The 17,500-nt window shown below is 39.1% G+C and overlaps 2 protein-coding genes across 2 annotated transcripts in view; one reads left to right on the forward strand and one right to left on the reverse strand.

Annotated features, from left to right (window-relative positions):
• Positions 1-8,866, forward strand: part of LOC138030159 (palmitoyltransferase ZDHHC3-like) — a 9,448-nt gene extending 582 nt beyond the window's left edge. The window contains exons 2-10 of the mRNA XM_068878039.1: positions 1,163-1,251; positions 2,149-2,219; positions 2,527-2,594; positions 3,139-3,183; positions 4,857-4,918; positions 5,240-5,333; positions 5,790-5,862; positions 6,784-6,889; positions 7,462-8,866. Of these exons, the coding sequence (XP_068734140.1) occupies positions 1,163-1,251; positions 2,149-2,219; positions 2,527-2,594; positions 3,139-3,183; positions 4,857-4,918; positions 5,240-5,333; positions 5,790-5,862; positions 6,784-6,889; positions 7,462-7,547 (694 nt within the window). The 3' untranslated portion in view covers positions 7,548-8,866. The remainder of the gene's footprint in view (positions 1-1,162; positions 1,252-2,148; positions 2,220-2,526; positions 2,595-3,138; positions 3,184-4,856; positions 4,919-5,239; positions 5,334-5,789; positions 5,863-6,783; positions 6,890-7,461) is intronic.
• Positions 8,867-10,873: 2,007 nt separating this feature from the next.
• The window catches only part of LOC138028807 (ankyrin repeat domain-containing protein 17-like), a 35,418-nt gene continuing 28,791 nt past the window's right edge, over positions 10,874-17,500 (reverse strand). The window contains exons 21-28 of the mRNA XM_068876432.1: positions 17,019-17,204; positions 16,260-16,303; positions 16,059-16,108; positions 15,847-15,940; positions 13,992-14,858; positions 12,942-13,013; positions 12,571-12,604; positions 10,874-11,635 (exon numbers count right to left, since the gene is read on the reverse strand). Of these exons, the coding sequence (XP_068732533.1) occupies positions 11,073-11,635; positions 12,571-12,604; positions 12,942-13,013; positions 13,992-14,858; positions 15,847-15,940; positions 16,059-16,108; positions 16,260-16,303; positions 17,019-17,204 (1,910 nt within the window). The 3' untranslated portion in view covers positions 10,874-11,072. The remainder of the gene's footprint in view (positions 11,636-12,570; positions 12,605-12,941; positions 13,014-13,991; positions 14,859-15,846; positions 15,941-16,058; positions 16,109-16,259; positions 16,304-17,018; positions 17,205-17,500) is intronic.

Here is a 17,500-nt window from a genome sequence, read left to right on the forward strand (position 1 = left end):
TCTTATCAGTTAATGAAGAGCGGCTGGTATTTTTTACAGGTCACAAGTCATTGTTTTACCAAGATACAGAATATCCTAAACATTCATAAAAGCTAACCTTACGCCTAAAACTTTTGTTTGGACCTAATGAGGCCTAAGGTTAGCTTTTATGAAATGTTTAGGATACTAACTTCTGTATTGGTAAAACAGTGACCTGTAACCTGTGATCTGTAAAAAATACCAGCCGAATGAAGGGAGTGGTAATTTTTCACTAGGAGTGAGGAAAGGTTAGTGGGTGGGAGAAGTCAACAAGTATCAACATTTTTGATGCCCCCAAAACTTCAACTTAACTTTTGTAGGATTAATTCATCTGAACAGTGTAAATAAAGTTGAAGTTGAAGTTTTGTGGGACATAACTAAACAACGAAACACCAAAACACGAAACAGCGAAACAACGAAACAGCGAAACGAAGCACCAAAACACCATTTATGACCCCACCATACATTGAATACTAACCAACGAAGGTTGGATTTGAGATTAAGCATCGTTTTAGGCGTAATGAGTTATTGCTCCTAATCTCAGTCTTAATCTGAATCCTAATCTTAATCTCAATGAATTAGGAGCAATAACGTTTTGGGCCTAAAACGATATTTAATCTCAAATCCAACCTTTGTCGGTTAGTATTCAGTGTATGGTGGGGTCATACATGGTGTTTTAGTGTTCCATTTGGCTGTTTCAGTGTTTCGCTGCTTTCGTGGTTTAGTAATGCCCAGTTTTGTGCCACAAACAGGTGAACAGACACTCTTTATAATCCGCCATTCTTTCACCAACCCTTCCAAACCCCATAAATAATAACCACTCATTAAAAGAAAGCTACAGTAGCTTTCACCTCACGTCACTTTGTCATGTGTACAATAAGTTCCTGAAAAAAATCTGATAACTTGACACCATTATTTATGTTAGTGGTTTGTGATAGAGTGGTTTTTGAGTTTAACTTGAGTGTTGTAACAGGGTTTTCAATAAAAATGCTCATTGGTGGTTTACTTTAACCCAGAAAAGCTTGCTAAGTAGTTTAGGCTGATGACCAAGCATTAGCAATCATGATCACATAACTACTTCCCACTTTTGTAAAAACCGTTCTTACTAATAATACCGGTATATATTTTTTACATTGGAAAACAGTATCTGGGGAAGTTTACATGTTTGCCTATTTAACGTGATAGTTCTTCTGCTTGCGATATCTCATGCCAGAGCATCATTTTCTGATCCAGGTGAGTGAGTTACATATAAACCACATGCAAAGAGGTCGTTGTTTGTGCAGCGGAGTGATAGTGTCAGTGCACAGCTACATGTATTACAATAACCAAAAAAAGCCCTGTGCAAACAGACACAACATTGTGTAATTTGTTGGGTGATTCATGTTGAGTCCATTTGCGCACCCTGTTGCATGTTGTTGTGTGTTGTTGGGAGTTGTTGCACGAAGTTTGAAACATTCTGGTCAAACGTTTGAGCCACCAACTCCCAACATTTAGAACTTTTGTTCCCTGATTGCTGAAGCATAGCACAACAAAATATGTTGGATCCATATGTACAGCTCTTCCAACATTGTTGAAGCCATGCAAGCGTATTACATACATGTATGGAGATAGCAACACATTAAAATGTTGAAAACAAGATGTCAGTTAAATTTTGTAAGTTTACAGAGTATTATGGGTTGTATCCTTCCCATAATACACTGCATGTCCTTACGCTCTTGGGAGTTGTTGCGTCTGCATGTTTGCACACAATTGCCAACACCATCCAATATCTGCAGAACCAACAACAATGTTGGGAGGGAGTTGTTGCATCTGTTTGCATGGGGCTTAATTCAGAACACAAAGGACCCAAGCAAACATCAGCATCATCATTCAACAAAAAGAAGGGATGCTATCCCCAAGTGTAATTATTATTCTCGAGCTGTCCTAACTCAACTCATAGTGAGTAGCCAGACAAAACATCTTGAGTAGAGAATCAGTCAAGAAACTTAACCCACATACCATGCTGCATTGGGAAATTGAATCCAGGATGCATCAGTGGAAGGTTTATGCTTTCGATTCACCCTTACAGGTAACATGCATCCTTAATTAGACGATGGTACTAACAAATTTTACTAATTTACCCTCATATAGGTGTGGTAGCTCGGCCCTCCATAAATTTGGATTTTTCAGAAATAAATAAAGCGAAGACTAAGCAGATTGAGGTAATAAAATGGATTCATAGCAAAGATCTCATAAGATTGATCTCTTTATTTTATTTACATTTTTTTTATTAAGGCTATCCACTTAGAAGCTGAAGATAGTCTTTCTCAACATCTGATTTAGCCTGTTCCAGGCTCTCAGATAGTCGAGAAATTATTCGAAAAAAACTGCGTGTGAAAAGCGAGTGGGGGCTTGGGTCTCGCCTCGACCCAAGCCCCCACTTGCCATTTTTTGGCTGCCTGTGAAATACTTCAGTACTGTTACATTATACTACATGCTAAAGAAAAACTTACATATTGTATGTTTCAGGATGAAAATGAATGGACAATATGTGCAAAGTGTGAAGCTTATCGTCCCCCAAGGGCTCACCACTGTAGGTGTGTGCATAATGTGATTCTTTCACTTGTTAGCAGTTCCCTATGCAAGTAGCCACTCTTTATGTTATCAAGACTGGAACACTTATATATCTGTGTAATGTGCATCACTAAATTCTGTAATTTCAAACACCTGTGAAAGAAGTTTCATCAGAACATTAATTATTCCATAATTATGGTGAAATGATACAACGTCATCAATGAGGATATCAAGTACTTGCATCTGTATTAAAGGGGATCAAACACACTCCACTAATATTTTGATGATTACTACTGCAGGGGTTTCATTAGAATCTGGTCACCAGCAGTATACTGCCCTCTGTTTGTCAGAAATGTGCATCTCACTGCAGGCTACTCTGCCTTGATTTTCACTCAAACCCTTGTAAAAGACAAGAGCGCCCACCACTTGCATTGCCATCTACTTCAAAAGTTATTGAAACCCCTGCTACTGCTAGGCAGCTAAACCCTTATACCTTTAACCCCTAAACCAGGCCCAGTTGATGAGTAAAATCTGCTTAAAATAAAACATCTTTTTTTTGCATTCTAGAACATGTGGAAGATGTATAAGAAAGATGGATCATCACTGTCCTTGGTAAGTACTACGTGTACAATATCTGATGCTCTTTTTCTGCAAAATGTGAAAACTCGAGTGCTTTGTTTTAATAATAATTTATTGAATCGTTGAAACGAACACGTACAGCTGTATGTTGAACTTTAATGGCTGAAACTGCGGGTCGCAAATACCACGGGCATTGGTTAGAGTTTTGCTCTAACAAACGCCCGCGGTATTTGCAGCCCATAGTTTCAGCCATTTTGAAGTGTCCGTTTCAATGATTTAGAACACAATTTAGAGAAAAAGAGAGACTGCTTGCAGTGTAATTGAAAGCTCACTTTGCTTTCAAGTCAGTCCAAAGGCACTATATTTTAATAATCTGAAAGCTGACAGAATGAAAACAAAATGTAATGGTAAAGAAATCAAACTGAATTCAGGCCCACAAAATAACAATTCTGCCAAGTAGGTAGAGTGGGATTGGAACCCAACTTTAGCATCTGCATGCATCTCAACCACTGGACTCTGATTTCACCATTGGCTGCAATGTTCTATTTAATGCCCTTTGGGGTGGGGTGGTGAGAATACTCTCCTTTGCGGCTGGCTTTTGGGATGTCACACAACATTTTCCCAAGTGAACATTGTAGAGCATCCCAAAACGTTGCACTGTAATGGAGTGTGAGAGGTGGTTACTCCCATACATTGTAGTCGCCACCATGCACCTGTGGCTCAGTTGGTTGAGCACCGGGCTGTTACGCGGGAGGTCGTGAGTTCAACTCCGGCCAGACCAACACTCAGGGTCTTAAAATAACTGAGGAGAAAGTGCTGCCTTTGTAATTACATCTGCAAATGGTTAGACTCTCTAGTCTTCTTGGATAAGGACGATAAGCCGGAGGTCCCGTCTCACAACCCTTCAATGTTCATAATCCTGTGGGACGTAAAAGAACCCGCACACTTGTCGTAAAGAGTAGGGCATGTAGTTCCCGGTGTTGTGGTCTGTCTTCTGTGGTGTACCATGGTTGGGAGGGTAAATGCTCGGAGATATTAGCTACACCAAGCTACTCTAAAAATCCAAGGGTAAATAATGATATGGTTGATACTGTTCAGTGTCACAAAGAGGTGGCTAAGCCCCATTAGTCAGGATTGCATAGTGGTCAGAGCACTTGCCTCTCACCAATGTGGCCCAGGTGTGATTGGACCTGGACCCATCGCCATGAGTGGGTTGAGTTTGTGTTGGTTCTCTACTCTGCTCTATGGGGTTTTCTCCAATTTATTGTCAAGTTAAGCGCAAGGATCACTTCTATCTTTAGTCTGTCGTTTTGCTCAAAAACCCACTGAAAGCGCAAAGCAACTGATCCAACAAGGCAAGATGCAAGTGGCAAAGCCACGAGCAGTGAATAGCATGGGTGTACACTGGGCTCGCATCTTTGCCACTTGCATCTCGCCTTGTTCAATCAATTGCTTTGCATTCTCTTCGGATTTTTGAGCTAAAGAGACTGCTTGTAATCTACTCCAGTGCACTTACATGTGGGTAACAGCTAGCTGGTTGCTACCGCTATTTTGATTTTGCAGGACACTATATTTGAGTCTTTTGATTTACGATGCCACAGGGGCAGACAATGACACCTCACAGCCCTGGAATCCAAGATACAAAATCATCTTCATTAATTTGTTAAACAAATGACCGCCTTTTATCATTGCATTATGGTTTATAGGATCAACAACTGTGTTGGCGAGGCAAATCAAAAGTACTTCATTTTATTTCTGTTTTACACAGGTTGGTGCTTTTGGCTGTTTCCTTTTTTTTTTGTTCAATGCCTGAAGGCTTCATGACCCCCTTTGTCACCATCTTTTTTCCTACAGGACGTACAAGACAATATACAATGCATTATACAATACATGTCAAGTGTTAGTTGAGTCTTCATCTTCACAGAACTTCTCAGGATTGTTGAGGGGACTGTTTCAAAAAGAATGATAAGAAGAGCTGGAAGGAGATAATTTTTTATTTTAAAGTTATCTAATATGAAGATTTGTAGTAAAAATTCTGAACTTCCCAAATTGTTAAAAATAAGGTTGTTCCTCCGCCTTTACCTTGCAGGTCTAGCATCATTGTACTGTATAATCCTTACTGCTGTGTCATGGACATTGGATTGTCATGGCTGCACAACAGAGTCTGACAAAAAGACAAGATTGTAAGTTTGGCTCAAACACAGATGAAACTCCCTTTTTGCTCACTAATGTCACAAATAACCAGTTATCCTGTGTGGAATATACATGTACATGGATCTTAACACAGACAGCCTCGGGTAGAATTGAGTACTACAGCCTTTGATTGGCACAACTCCGTGTACGTATTACCAAGTTCCTGGAGTTGTGCCAATCAAAGGCTGTAGTACTCAATTCTACCCGAGGCTGTCTGTGTTAAGATCCATGTATATTCCAGGAACTTGGTAATACGTACATTACTTTATGTCTGTGGAGGTTTTATTGTAGTCAGTTTCCTAGGCAAAGGTACTTTAAGAAGCATGCAACATTTGCTTACTGTTGTTACTTCAAAAAATTTAATGTTTTCACCCGAAAGATGTACATTTAGTGTATGGTAATGCTTTTTGCTGTTGTTTCACGATCAATTTTACTTGATATTTTAGAGTCCACACTATTATTCTCATGATTGAGGGCTGCCTGTTTGGTTTGTTTGTCCTTGCTATGTTATGTGACCAGGTGAGTGTTTAAGACTTCTACTAAAATCCTGATGGTAAGGGCTACTCACCCCTGCTGATAGTGATGTTCCATACAAGCATTGGGTTCTTGGGCCAAATCTGGACAAAAGCCAAATGTTATCCAAAATGGACTGAATTAGAGGCATGCCAATTTTGACTAGCATCACATTTTAGTGTCCTGTTTCCTTTGTCCTTGTATTATTGTAACAGTGATGTCCTAAAAATAATTAGAGGTTCCAAACACACTTCAAGATGCATACAGTGTACATCAAACAGTCAGGATAACCTCAACCCATTGATAATACAATATTACAATAATACATACATGTACTTAATTGAACACTCCCCATAGGGGCTATTCACGGCCAATGAAACACAGTTAATGAAATGACGGAACAGAACAACAAGAGCTGCTAAGAATCCCAACTGGCCGGAGGCAAACCAGTTGGCTATATACAAGTGCAGCTGAGAAGTTGAATCAGGGACTACCAGGTACAACTTCAACGAGCGGGCAGAGCGAGTCTTAAACCCGGGATCTCCGGACCTCAAGGCAAGTGGCCTAACCTCCACGCCACACTGCCTCCATTCAGGTTCCCACGGCTGGGTTAAGTGAACTGCCATTCTTAAATTAACATTAATCCAGCATGATACAAAGGCCAGTTAGTGTTGCTTCCTTTAAAAGTTACATGGAATGCTTCTTTCAGTGAGGTTAAAATACCAGTAGCTCCTAGTCAGATTAGTCACCTGCAAAAGCTACCGGTAACTGGAACTTTTGTGGTTAGCATTTACATGTAGCTCAGCTTTCTTTCGTTCCCATCCATTTTAAGTGCCAACTGAAGAGAAGTTAGTTGTTGATTTGAAGAGATGAGAAGAGTCTGCTGACAATTTATTTCCTTTAAGTAGTTCCAATTTTTGTTTCCAGTTTTCAGCTGTAATGGAAGATATGACTGCTGTTGAGCATGTACAAAGACAAATTAGGGCAAATCGTAAACCTAGAACTGCTCTCCTAGCTGAAGTGTTTGGAAGAGGTGAGTTTCTGTCTTTTAGAACAAGCATTGTTTTCTAAAAGGAAAAAGGGCATTTTTTACAGATATTTTTCTGAGATTTTAGTGCTTTTATTGTCAATAAATTATTGTCAGATTATTTTGTTGTGTTTTTTTAAAAATGCAACTCTGTAAATGAGTTTGTAGCGGAGCTCCGTGTGCTTGTAACCCATCTGCAAGAAAAAATTTTGTTTTGGTCACTGTACAACCGTCCAGCCCTCCATGTACAATCATGTATGCCAGACAGTGTGACCAGTATAACATGACCATACACTGACAAAAATGTCATGCAACCACCACAAAGTTCCATAAATTATTGAAAACATGGTAAGAAATTCCTTAGATCTACAGACCTTTGAGTCAAGCAACAAGATCAAACTTTTGAATGTAGCAGGCTGTGATATGAGAGTGTGTGTGTAGTATTAGAGGAGGAAACTTTGTCACCATTTTCCCACCCATTTGAATTTACTTACTGAGAGTGACATTGTTGAGTTTCTTGTAACTGTGTGAGATTGGGGAAATTATTGATACTATTCTTATGAATTTTTTTTCCCCAGGTACATTTTTCTTATGGTTTTGTCCTTGCTCCTCTCCATACAGTCCACACAGGGCAACAGTGCCGTCAGCACGCTATAATGTCTAGCACAGCACTGCAAAATATCCACAGAAAGCATGAAAGCGATAGAGAAAAGCTGTACCTCCATTTGCTAGCAACCGTTATCTGCGATATGGAGATCTCTGCTGACACCATGTACATTGTTGTACACATTACCATACAAGCTTTTCTTGTTTGAGGCATTGCATTTGTTGTGCAACAGAAAGTTTAATTCTTGTAAACTTAAACTGAAATCATAACATTGTGTGAGCTCAGAGCACTTGGTAGGACAAAATTAATTTTGCCATGCATCTTAGAATTTAAAATCAATGAATCAGTGATACATGTACATGTACATGTATAAGTGTTATCACCAAATTGGCTTATAATGATCAACATACAATCCATGTTAACCTTAGTCATCTCCCCAGTTTTAAGCATTTGCTTGTGATAAGCATCAAGAACATTAATTTTAATTGGCTGGCAAGAGGGTTATCTTGCATGATACCCTTTTAAAAATTATTTAGAGTTCTTTAAACCACAGTCCTCAAAGATTATCAGGCTTATCAAATTTTCAGAGATATCTTGTGATGAAATACACTTGTAATATTCAGTGCTGGTTTATTCTTGGCTCATTAAATGATGGGCACATGGTAGCCATTTCCCCTACAGACCTTCTAACATATACCCTGTTGCCCTCATTTTTATGTTTCTCTGCAATAACAGTCAAAGATTTGTGTTCACTATCACCTTTTTGTTTCAAGCACACTGCATTTCTTTTGAAGATCTGATAACCTGTCACTGTCAAGGAAGCACTACTCAGTTAAACCTTATATGCTTTTTCTTTTGTTTACAATATTCAGCTCATAGATTTAATTCTTTGTCTCTTTGACTTGATCATTACTTTAAAGCCAAGTGAGCTCGTCCAACTTTACTCTGACTGACATATTGTCATATGACCTTAATTTATTGAAAAAAAAAAAAAATGAACAAGCTGATTATTTCCTGTGGAAAACTGTGGCTGTCATTCCAAGTAGTATGAATGCTTTCGTATCTAAGGGATAACCCACTAGTTAAAACTATGAATAATTTTATTGCACATGCAGACATGAACTTGTTGCTTGTTGTAATCAATATACTCAAACCGGCAGTTTGCATTGAAAAATAGGATAATATTGTAAATGATGGAGTTTTTTTTTTAACTAGGAAAACAGCAGAAATAATGTACATTGTAACATACAATACTACTTTGAAGCTTTACTTAAGTTGGTGTAAAGAATTTTAACTTTAAAATTAAGCTATTTACCAGCAAGTCTTAGAGGTCCAGTATTTGTTATAAGTTGTCAAGTAAACCCAAAATATTGACAGATGTGGTGCCCAGATTTATGTGTGTTCCTTCTTTTGTAAACATGATGTAGTACATCATTCATATCTAGACAGAAATCTCACAGCAGATTACCTGTACCTCAATTTTGAAGAAACATCATCTCCCTTTAGCAACATCCTAGATTTTGCTTTGGTCAATGCCAGATGATTTTCTTCTATACATTGCCAAATCAAGTAGGTGCTACATGGCATTTTTATTGAATTTCTAAAATTCCAAAAATTAATATTAAAACAAGCAAACTGTACAAAATTATTACTGTCCTTCATGACCTCTTCACCCAAATAATGCTCAAATCTCTTTTTTAAATTCTCTCCATGTATAAACCACTTTTGCATTCTTCAAAATGAAATAATTTGTGCATTCAGCCACAAATTGAAGACCTCTGTATTGCATAACTTCACATTAGCATGATGCATTTAAAACATCTAACCCTAATGGTACAGGGACTGGGTATTAATATTTAAATAGACACAGTAAAATCCACTTGTGGCTGTCTAAGGGAGGCCAAGAGATAAGCTAATGGCCAATTTCATCAAGTTTCAATGCACTTCCATACTCAGACACATTCTCGTCACCAGAGCCTTGGTTCGACCCAAGGCTCTGGGAAACTCTATCCAGGCGAACATGCGCCGTAGGGTTCTTATAGCCAAAAACTGGCTATTGGAACTTTACGGCGCCTGCTCACTCCTCGCGCTAACATGAATGCACCAATTAGAGACGCTTTTGATTGTTTTTCACGAAAACCAATGAGAAGACACTTTGTTTCAGGGTTCCCCAGAGCTCTTCTCTCGCTCAGTCAAGGGAAGAGCTCTGGGGTCGAGATTGTACTCAGACAGCATTACAGCTTGCCCAAAGGGCAAGCTGTGGCTACCACCTGCTAGCCCGAGAGTCATTTTTACCAGCCCCAAAAAATTTCACAAGCAGTATTATTTTACTTATTAATTACGTTTTAACTGACTAATTACTAATTAAATTAGTTCCTTAATTTGCTGCAATATAAATTTTTTACTTGATAAGTTCAGAACCTCGTTTTCCCAAATTGAACTTTAATTTTGCCATCTGCCTTTTTAAATGTGGCAATATTTACATTGCTTTTGTAAGCTGGATGTATTTAATGCACTGAATATGATTTTTGGTATAGAAAATATGGCATTTTGTTGGTCTGCATTGATACAAAGATGCTTTTAGTAAATGAATGAAAGACTAAAATATCACACCAATGCCCCTTTAAAAGAGCTTGCACTGTGTACTGGCATCCCTTTTAACTCAGATGCTAGCATTCTTAGGTATTGATGTGAAGGGGTTGACCTTGAGGAGAAGTTTTATTTAGAGCGGTTTTCAATTGAGTGTCGAAAGTAATTAGCAATTTGCTTTGGTTTTGCATTACTTCACTCAGTGATTGGTTCAAAGTTCTCACGCCATTTTGTCGACCAATCAGAAGTGAAACCAAAACCAATTGTGGCTTGTGCGTGCACATTTTCCCGTGCTTTGTGTCCACTAGGTGTAATAACTTCGAGTTTTGATTGGTTTACTGGATTGTCTCCGTCCTTTTTGATTGGCCAAAGTAATGAGTTTGGTTTTGGTTTTACGATATTCAATTGAAACTCGCTCTAATAGGCCATAACTTTTTTCCTCTTCCCAGCACGAAGTATCTCAGGACAACCAACCCAATTTAACCCATCAACCCCTGGGAGTGAGACTTGTAGATTGCTAGATGATTTTACTCATCAATGCAATGCAGTTCAGGAGTCAATAGGTTAAAATTTATGGCCTCTGTTAAAATTGAATTCCCTTGCCCGACTCTGATAGAGGACTCTGTAAACAAAATTTACTTTGAAAGTTTAATATTATTTTGTAGTGCTAGTTAATGATATAACTGTAGTTACTTGTGTTGTTTTCAAGAACTATATACTTAGCCAATTTACCCCTTCAGAGCACTCTGAAAGCAGTTGTTATAGACAATTTAAACAAACACACAACTTGCTGATCCAATGAGTGAACTTTAATGCAATCATCTTTTAAACATCAACCAAACCTTTTGCATTGATTCACAGAATGTTTATCCTACATGTAAACCCTGAAAACCCTTCAGACATGTAGACATTTTATAAATTACAAGCATCAAAGTGTAGCTAACGATTGGAATCAATAAGTTAATAAGTCAAGCATCAAGACAAATGGAAAAGCTACTGCTGAGGATAGAAGTAGTAAAAGCCGCCGGGATAAAAGACTTGAGGCGGAGCAGGGCCTTGTGAGTAAGGCAGATGGTTCATGTACTGTCCGGCTTGCTGCGGTGGAACGTACGACATACCGTGATCACCATGGGAAGCAACTGAGACATATGGCTGGCTGTTGGTTATATTTCCCGAAGCAGAATGTGGTCTAGGAGGGAGGCTACCGGAATGGTTCTGATTTGCAAGTCCAATATGCTGAACAGGATTCATCGACCGTCCACCACTCCCAGGAGCCGTCATGAGTGACAGCAGGTGTTGGTTGCCAAGGTTACCGGGAGGTTGCTGTAGAAGCGAGGGATGGAGTGCTGCTTTCAGAGGCTGCTTTGGCTTGTGGCCCAGAGGAGAGAGATGTGATTCTGAGCTGTGTTGAGCCAGAATGTGATTGTGGTTCGTAAATGGTGGTGGTTCCATTTTGTTGGGCTTCTTGGTTGGTGGCATGAGGCCATGAGTTTGGTTCATTTTCACAAATCCATTTCCTGGAGTATGAAAAGCATTACCACTGGATCCTCTTGTACCTTCATAACCAAAAAAAGCATGTGACTCAATATAATATGACCTCATTAAAAAAAAGTCAATATTTTGATTTCCCACACATTTCTTTATCTCAATGCTTCCTTTGCAGCCAGATGCTTATTATGCACTATCTTTTTCCGAGTGCGGATAAAAGGTTTTGGAATAGCCGCTACCAAAAAGTTTCTCCAACAAAATTTTGTCAACAAAGTTTTAAGTGATGTTTTCATGTCTTTGGCCATTTCACTGAAATCACAACCACCTTCCCCATAAAGTCAGCTACAATGTATATAAAAGTAGCTAAAAAAGAAAGGAAAGGAACTTTATTTAAATAAAGTGTCTAGTCGTTCTAGCACCCGGAGCACTAATTGGGGACACTGTAAACTGAAATTAGCAATGAAAGCAAATCAAGTCAAATGTTGGTTTTTGAGGAGAGGGGAAACCGGAGTACCCGGGGAAAACCTCTCAGTGCAGAGTAGAGAACCAACAAACTCAACCCACATATGACACCGAGTCTGGGAATCGAACCCGGGCCACATTGGTAGGAGGCGAGTGCTCTCACCACTGTGCCATCCCTGCACCCCCAAATGGTGTGAATTGTTCCATGGTAAATGCCCACAATAGTTCAATAGAGGAAGAAAAGACAACTTTCTCCCAGTTTTTCACCCTTGTGAGTTATGTTATTTTCTTGATGCAAATTGTGATAAAACATTCCATATTTTTTTTCCTAAAGTTTAGCCAATACTGACTGTAACCATGCAAGAGCAAAGAATATCTGCGCATTGCCAAGTAATAACCTCTCAGCTGGCTTAGCTATGAGCTCAAAAAGAATTTGAAGTGTTTTTTAACACATAGCTGCTTTAATTCTTTTCCACAGTACTGTTTTTCAAGAAAGACTGATACATGTACATCCTTGACTTTTAGCTCAAGTTTAACTTACCGTGTACTGCAAACAAAAGCTTTAAACGTGGACCCTGGAAAGGAAGAACAGACAACCTTGACTGAAACTGGCAACCTTTTAACAATACATAATCTACTTGACAGTTTTTAGATTCCATTTTGCCTTGACACTCTTTGGTAAGGGACAGCTGACAGTAATTTATTGTAAACAGGATGGAAATTAATCAGATACAATTTTCTTGCAACTAGTCACACATTTCCACAGCAATGTACCATTCACCATGAAAATGTCTACATGTAATTCACAACTGAACAGACGCAATATAAAATTCAAATTTTCCGTTTCAAATTTAAGGCAAGATAAAAAATGTCAATAGTAAAGAATGTTATATTATAATACTAGAATCAAACCTTTGGGATGCCAAGATTTTCCAAATCCTCCTCAACCATATGAGAGAGTTGACTACCATCAATGCCTTGCTCCTGTTGTTGAACAAAAACCAGCAAAAACCTCTCAGCACTAACTCTACTTACTCTCATGTTACAGCAAAGAAAGAGCAAGACTTAAACCCTTTTTACACCTGCACAAAATTGGCACAGCACTCCAAAATAGTGGCATGGTACCAATATTTGGAGTTCTGAGCTGAGCACACCTCCAGAGATGTGCTCGGCACCCCTATAACTTCTGGCACGAGTACCTAATAATTGCCTTCTGTTTGCTCTGTTTACACACGAAAAGTTTAACTTGCTGTGACTGAAAAACATGGGTACGGTACCAAGATTTCCGAGTGCTGTGCCAGACTTTTTTGCTAGTGTAAAGCAGGCTTTAGCTATGAAGGTGATTCTCCTATGCTCCCTGAACAAATGAGATGTTAAGCAATGAATGCCCTTTCTACAAGTTAGAAGCAAATACATGTAGTATGTGGGATTATCCCACAAGGTTAAAAGCATTGGAGGGTTGTAAGGCTGGACTTAATGGTTTCTTGTCCACATCTGACAAGACTAAAGAATCAAACCATTTGCAGATGTCATTACAAAGACAGCATTAAAGACCCCGAGTGTTGGTCTGGCTGGAGTATGAACACAGCACCTTCAGTTTGGTAGTACAACGCTCAACCTATTGAACCAACCAGTCTGCTATCTATTGACACCTCTAACACCCACCCTAGGACGCCCCCATTTGACGAGTAACATTGTCTGGCATCAGACAGAGTAAAATTTGTTAAGTCCCACACCCAGGCGTCAATCCATTAACGAAGAGGTCAAAGCAATTGCTCTCTAGGAAGATTCAATTTGAATGAAAAAAACAACCACCAATAAAAGCAGGCAATGAGTTGGCTATTTACAATAAGATCTGAACCTAAAGTACCAGTATCTGCATGAAGCTTGAGCATACAGCTGTACCAACTACTAGGCTGTGGCAGCTACAGAAGATGAATAAATGCGGTAAAATAAACATACCTCGAATACAGGGATGTATTTCTCCAATCCCAACCTCTGCAGCAATTGATTGATCTCTGAATTACCTCTAACTAAAGCAGATTGGTGTGTAGACCAATTTTCTCTCATTGCCAATCCTGGCGGGAAAGGTCCTTGTGGCATGCGGGAATACTGCTGCCAGGGATGGGCCGGGATGGTATTTTCACCACCAACTGATTGGGAAAGATCAACACTTGACCTTCTGTGTTGAGTAGGTAGTTCCTCATTCCAACCTGTTGAAGGCTCACTGCTACTTAATGAACGTGGACTCCTCTGCTTGGATGCCCAAGAGTGGACTGCAAAATCATCCACTGAAGGGTGTCCACCCATGGAAGGGGGTGCAGATTCAGGTAAACTGTGTGTCCGGGGTAGAGAAGGTGAGGATGGGGCACTGTATGCTCCCCTTCCCGGGACCCACTGGGAACCGCTAGGAACTCCTTGATCCGACAGAGCTGTGTTCATGCCACCCGTTGCGTGCTGAGGAGTAGGGGTCATGTCTTCAACAAACGCTGAAGAATTCCACATGCTGCTGTTTCCAGGAATATCACTGTCCATGATGGAAGATAACTCTTGTCGGCTGCTGCTTCTGCTGCTACTTGTGCTGTCAGAATTGTTCCAAGCTTGTTTTTCAGGTGTGCCGTCATCACAGATGACAGAAAGTGAAGTTGCATGAGGCTGAGGTGCAACTGGGGCCCAGATACCTGATGACAGAGGTTTAAATGTCCCAGAGTCACCACAGAGATCAGATGCTCTTGTGCTAACTGAAGAGTCCAGGCCCGACTTTTGCACTGAGGGAGTGAACTTCTCTTTGGCAGGTGACATGAATGGTTGCTCTCCTTGGTACTCATGCTGCAAAGGAACAAAAACTGTCTTCTTGATGCATTCATTTAAACTCTTACAGGCAAGTCTGTCTTTGACAAGATGTATCTTTCCTGAGAATGGCTTTGGGATACTCAAAAAATCAATAAGCTCCTAGCAGGAGTTAAACCTACCATTGTATGACCTTCCAATAATTGGCACGAGGAGCTCAAATTTTTAGCAGCTTTTGGGTTTTGATCAAAATCAGCTGGAATTTTGCAAGTGGCCAAGAATTTAACTTAAAAACAATGCCCTTTTTAGCAAAATCGACAATGGCCAAAAGTAATCGACATGGGCCCCTTATGCCTCAAACCCCTTCAATTACATGTACTACTGGTACTACATGAACTACGAAAACCACCAATCTGTCGAATGGCCCTGCCCACTTCAGTTAAGCTTTGGCTGTCAAGGTGTACTGGAACAACCACAACAATGGAAAGATACATTTTCAAAATTGTGAGTCCTGGGGGGAAAATGGATAAAATTGTTCATTTCCAGCAAAGAGGTTGCAAGTGAAACCATGGACTTCGTGTTACTTCAAGAGCACGAACACAACACCTCTCAAGTGTTTGAACTTTTTAAAAGAGAAAGTAGTCAGAGCAGTGACCCAGTAATTCAGGCCCATTCCATAGATTTTCACGGTTTTTGTAGTAGTTTGGATGCACCAACATTCAGCTTCAATTCACTAATTTTTTATTTTGGCAAAAATTTTAAAATGCATTGACCCTGTAGCCTGCAGGAAGCTTAGTTGCCTCAAGGGTTAGACTTAATTTCCTCTCAAATTTTAGATGATACTTAACAATACATATATAGAAAAATAACCACTAACACTAGCCACTTTGTTTCCTGGTCGTTGTTGAAAAAGACGGCCAAGTGAGGATTTTACAGACACAAGATGAAAAACACTGAAATAAATTATTGTTACATTGACAGAGCATCCCAAAGGAAAAACATGACTCAACTATTAATTTTTTTGTACCTGCATCTGTGAAGACCAACTAATGCTTTGCGATCTTTCGTCATTTAGGCCATTTCCATCCTCCCCAGTAGACCATGGATAAGATGATAGAGAACTAAAAAAGAAAAAAAAGCAACCATACCTTTAGGGACAATAAAAGCCATTCAAAAAGTTCAATGTTTTCTGAACAAAATAAATCAAAGATACAGAGAACAAAACTCATGGCAACTAACCCACTGCTAAATAAACTGCTAGTAAACAGCTCCATCCCTGGGAGAGGTCCCTAACAACAAAAAAGTATTTTTTTTTAGAATTGATCCTATTCACATTTATGTTGTTGTATTATCAAAGACCTTCATAGAATCCGGACTATTTGAAGTTACAATGTTAAATGTTTAATACAATAAGTTAGTGTGCATCACAATTCAACGTACCTTTAGCTTCCTTTCAGATGAAAAGCTGTCTGTTCCAGAAATGGCTATAAATTTCAATTTAAGATCACAACATTCTTTAGAATATATACACAAACAAGAGACTACCTCTTTGTACTCCAAAGCATACTGTATCTATGTTACAATTTGATTTCACGACAAAATGATTTTAACCTTTGTAGGTTGATTTGTAATTTGTCTCCCTTTATGACAATGAATACCAGACACAAAGAAAGTGCAAATCAACCTAGGTGTAGGTGTTAAAGGTTAAATTTGATTTAGAACTGGTAATAAATATTTATTTATTTATTTATATTATTAAATTATATTATTATTATTATTATTATTAATTATTATTATTATTAATTTTTTACTGCTTTTATTAACTGAAAATCAGCACAAGGTGACATCTGACATTGGTCAATGCTTCCTTAGGTGCTAACACAGGTTTGTGTCAAGGTACGGACAGGTGTCTGTTACATTAATAAGCTACCCGAGAGACTTGAAAAAGCCCGCAATCAGTTTCATCATCTGCCTAAGGCAAGAGGAAAGGTTCTGGTGGACATTGCTTTTTAGCACTATTCAACTTTATCATTAGTACCTCAGTGCCTGCTTATTAATGCCATGTTAATGTTGTAGTTAAAATTTTAGACTAGTTTGTTTTTTACTTTCCTTTATCTTATAGACATTATCATAATCTGAAACAAAGAAAAGAAAAAACAAACTAGTTTGAAAAATCTTTAACTACAACATCAACATTACCTGAGCTTTGTGAGGACCAAGGACTGAAGTAGGGGAACTTTGACTTGTTCCGTTCTCTTGGCGATGACAACAGCTCAGACCCTTCTCCTGTGGATGAAGGTGGGAGTGGCCCTCTGTTTGGTGGCAATGCATCTCGTTGAGCAGGTGGAGCAGAAGAAAGGAGAGCAGGAGTGGTGATAGCTTCAGCTACAAACAATACAAATAGTCCTATCAGAGAAGACTGCTTGAGGACAGAATTTGCCCCAGTTATGAAAGAGATTGACAACAACATAATTCAAAATAATTCAAGTTCAGCAGATAGCAAGAACTTAAGCCGTAATGGAAAATGCACTCTTGCTTCTGCCTCAGCCTTGGAAGGGACCTTTATAGTTCTTGTGTTGTGCACAACACTTTAGTTCTTTGCTGTTCACTTATTTAGTTCTATCTGGAACAGCCTCCTTTTTCCTGGTGTCAATAATTGCCTTAATAGCAATCTAACACCA

Source organism: Montipora capricornis, chromosome 13, assembly GCF_036669925.1.
Source record: "Montipora capricornis isolate CH-2021 chromosome 13, ASM3666992v2, whole genome shotgun sequence".
Lineage (NCBI taxonomy): Eukaryota > Metazoa > Cnidaria > Anthozoa > Scleractinia > Acroporidae > Montipora > Montipora capricornis.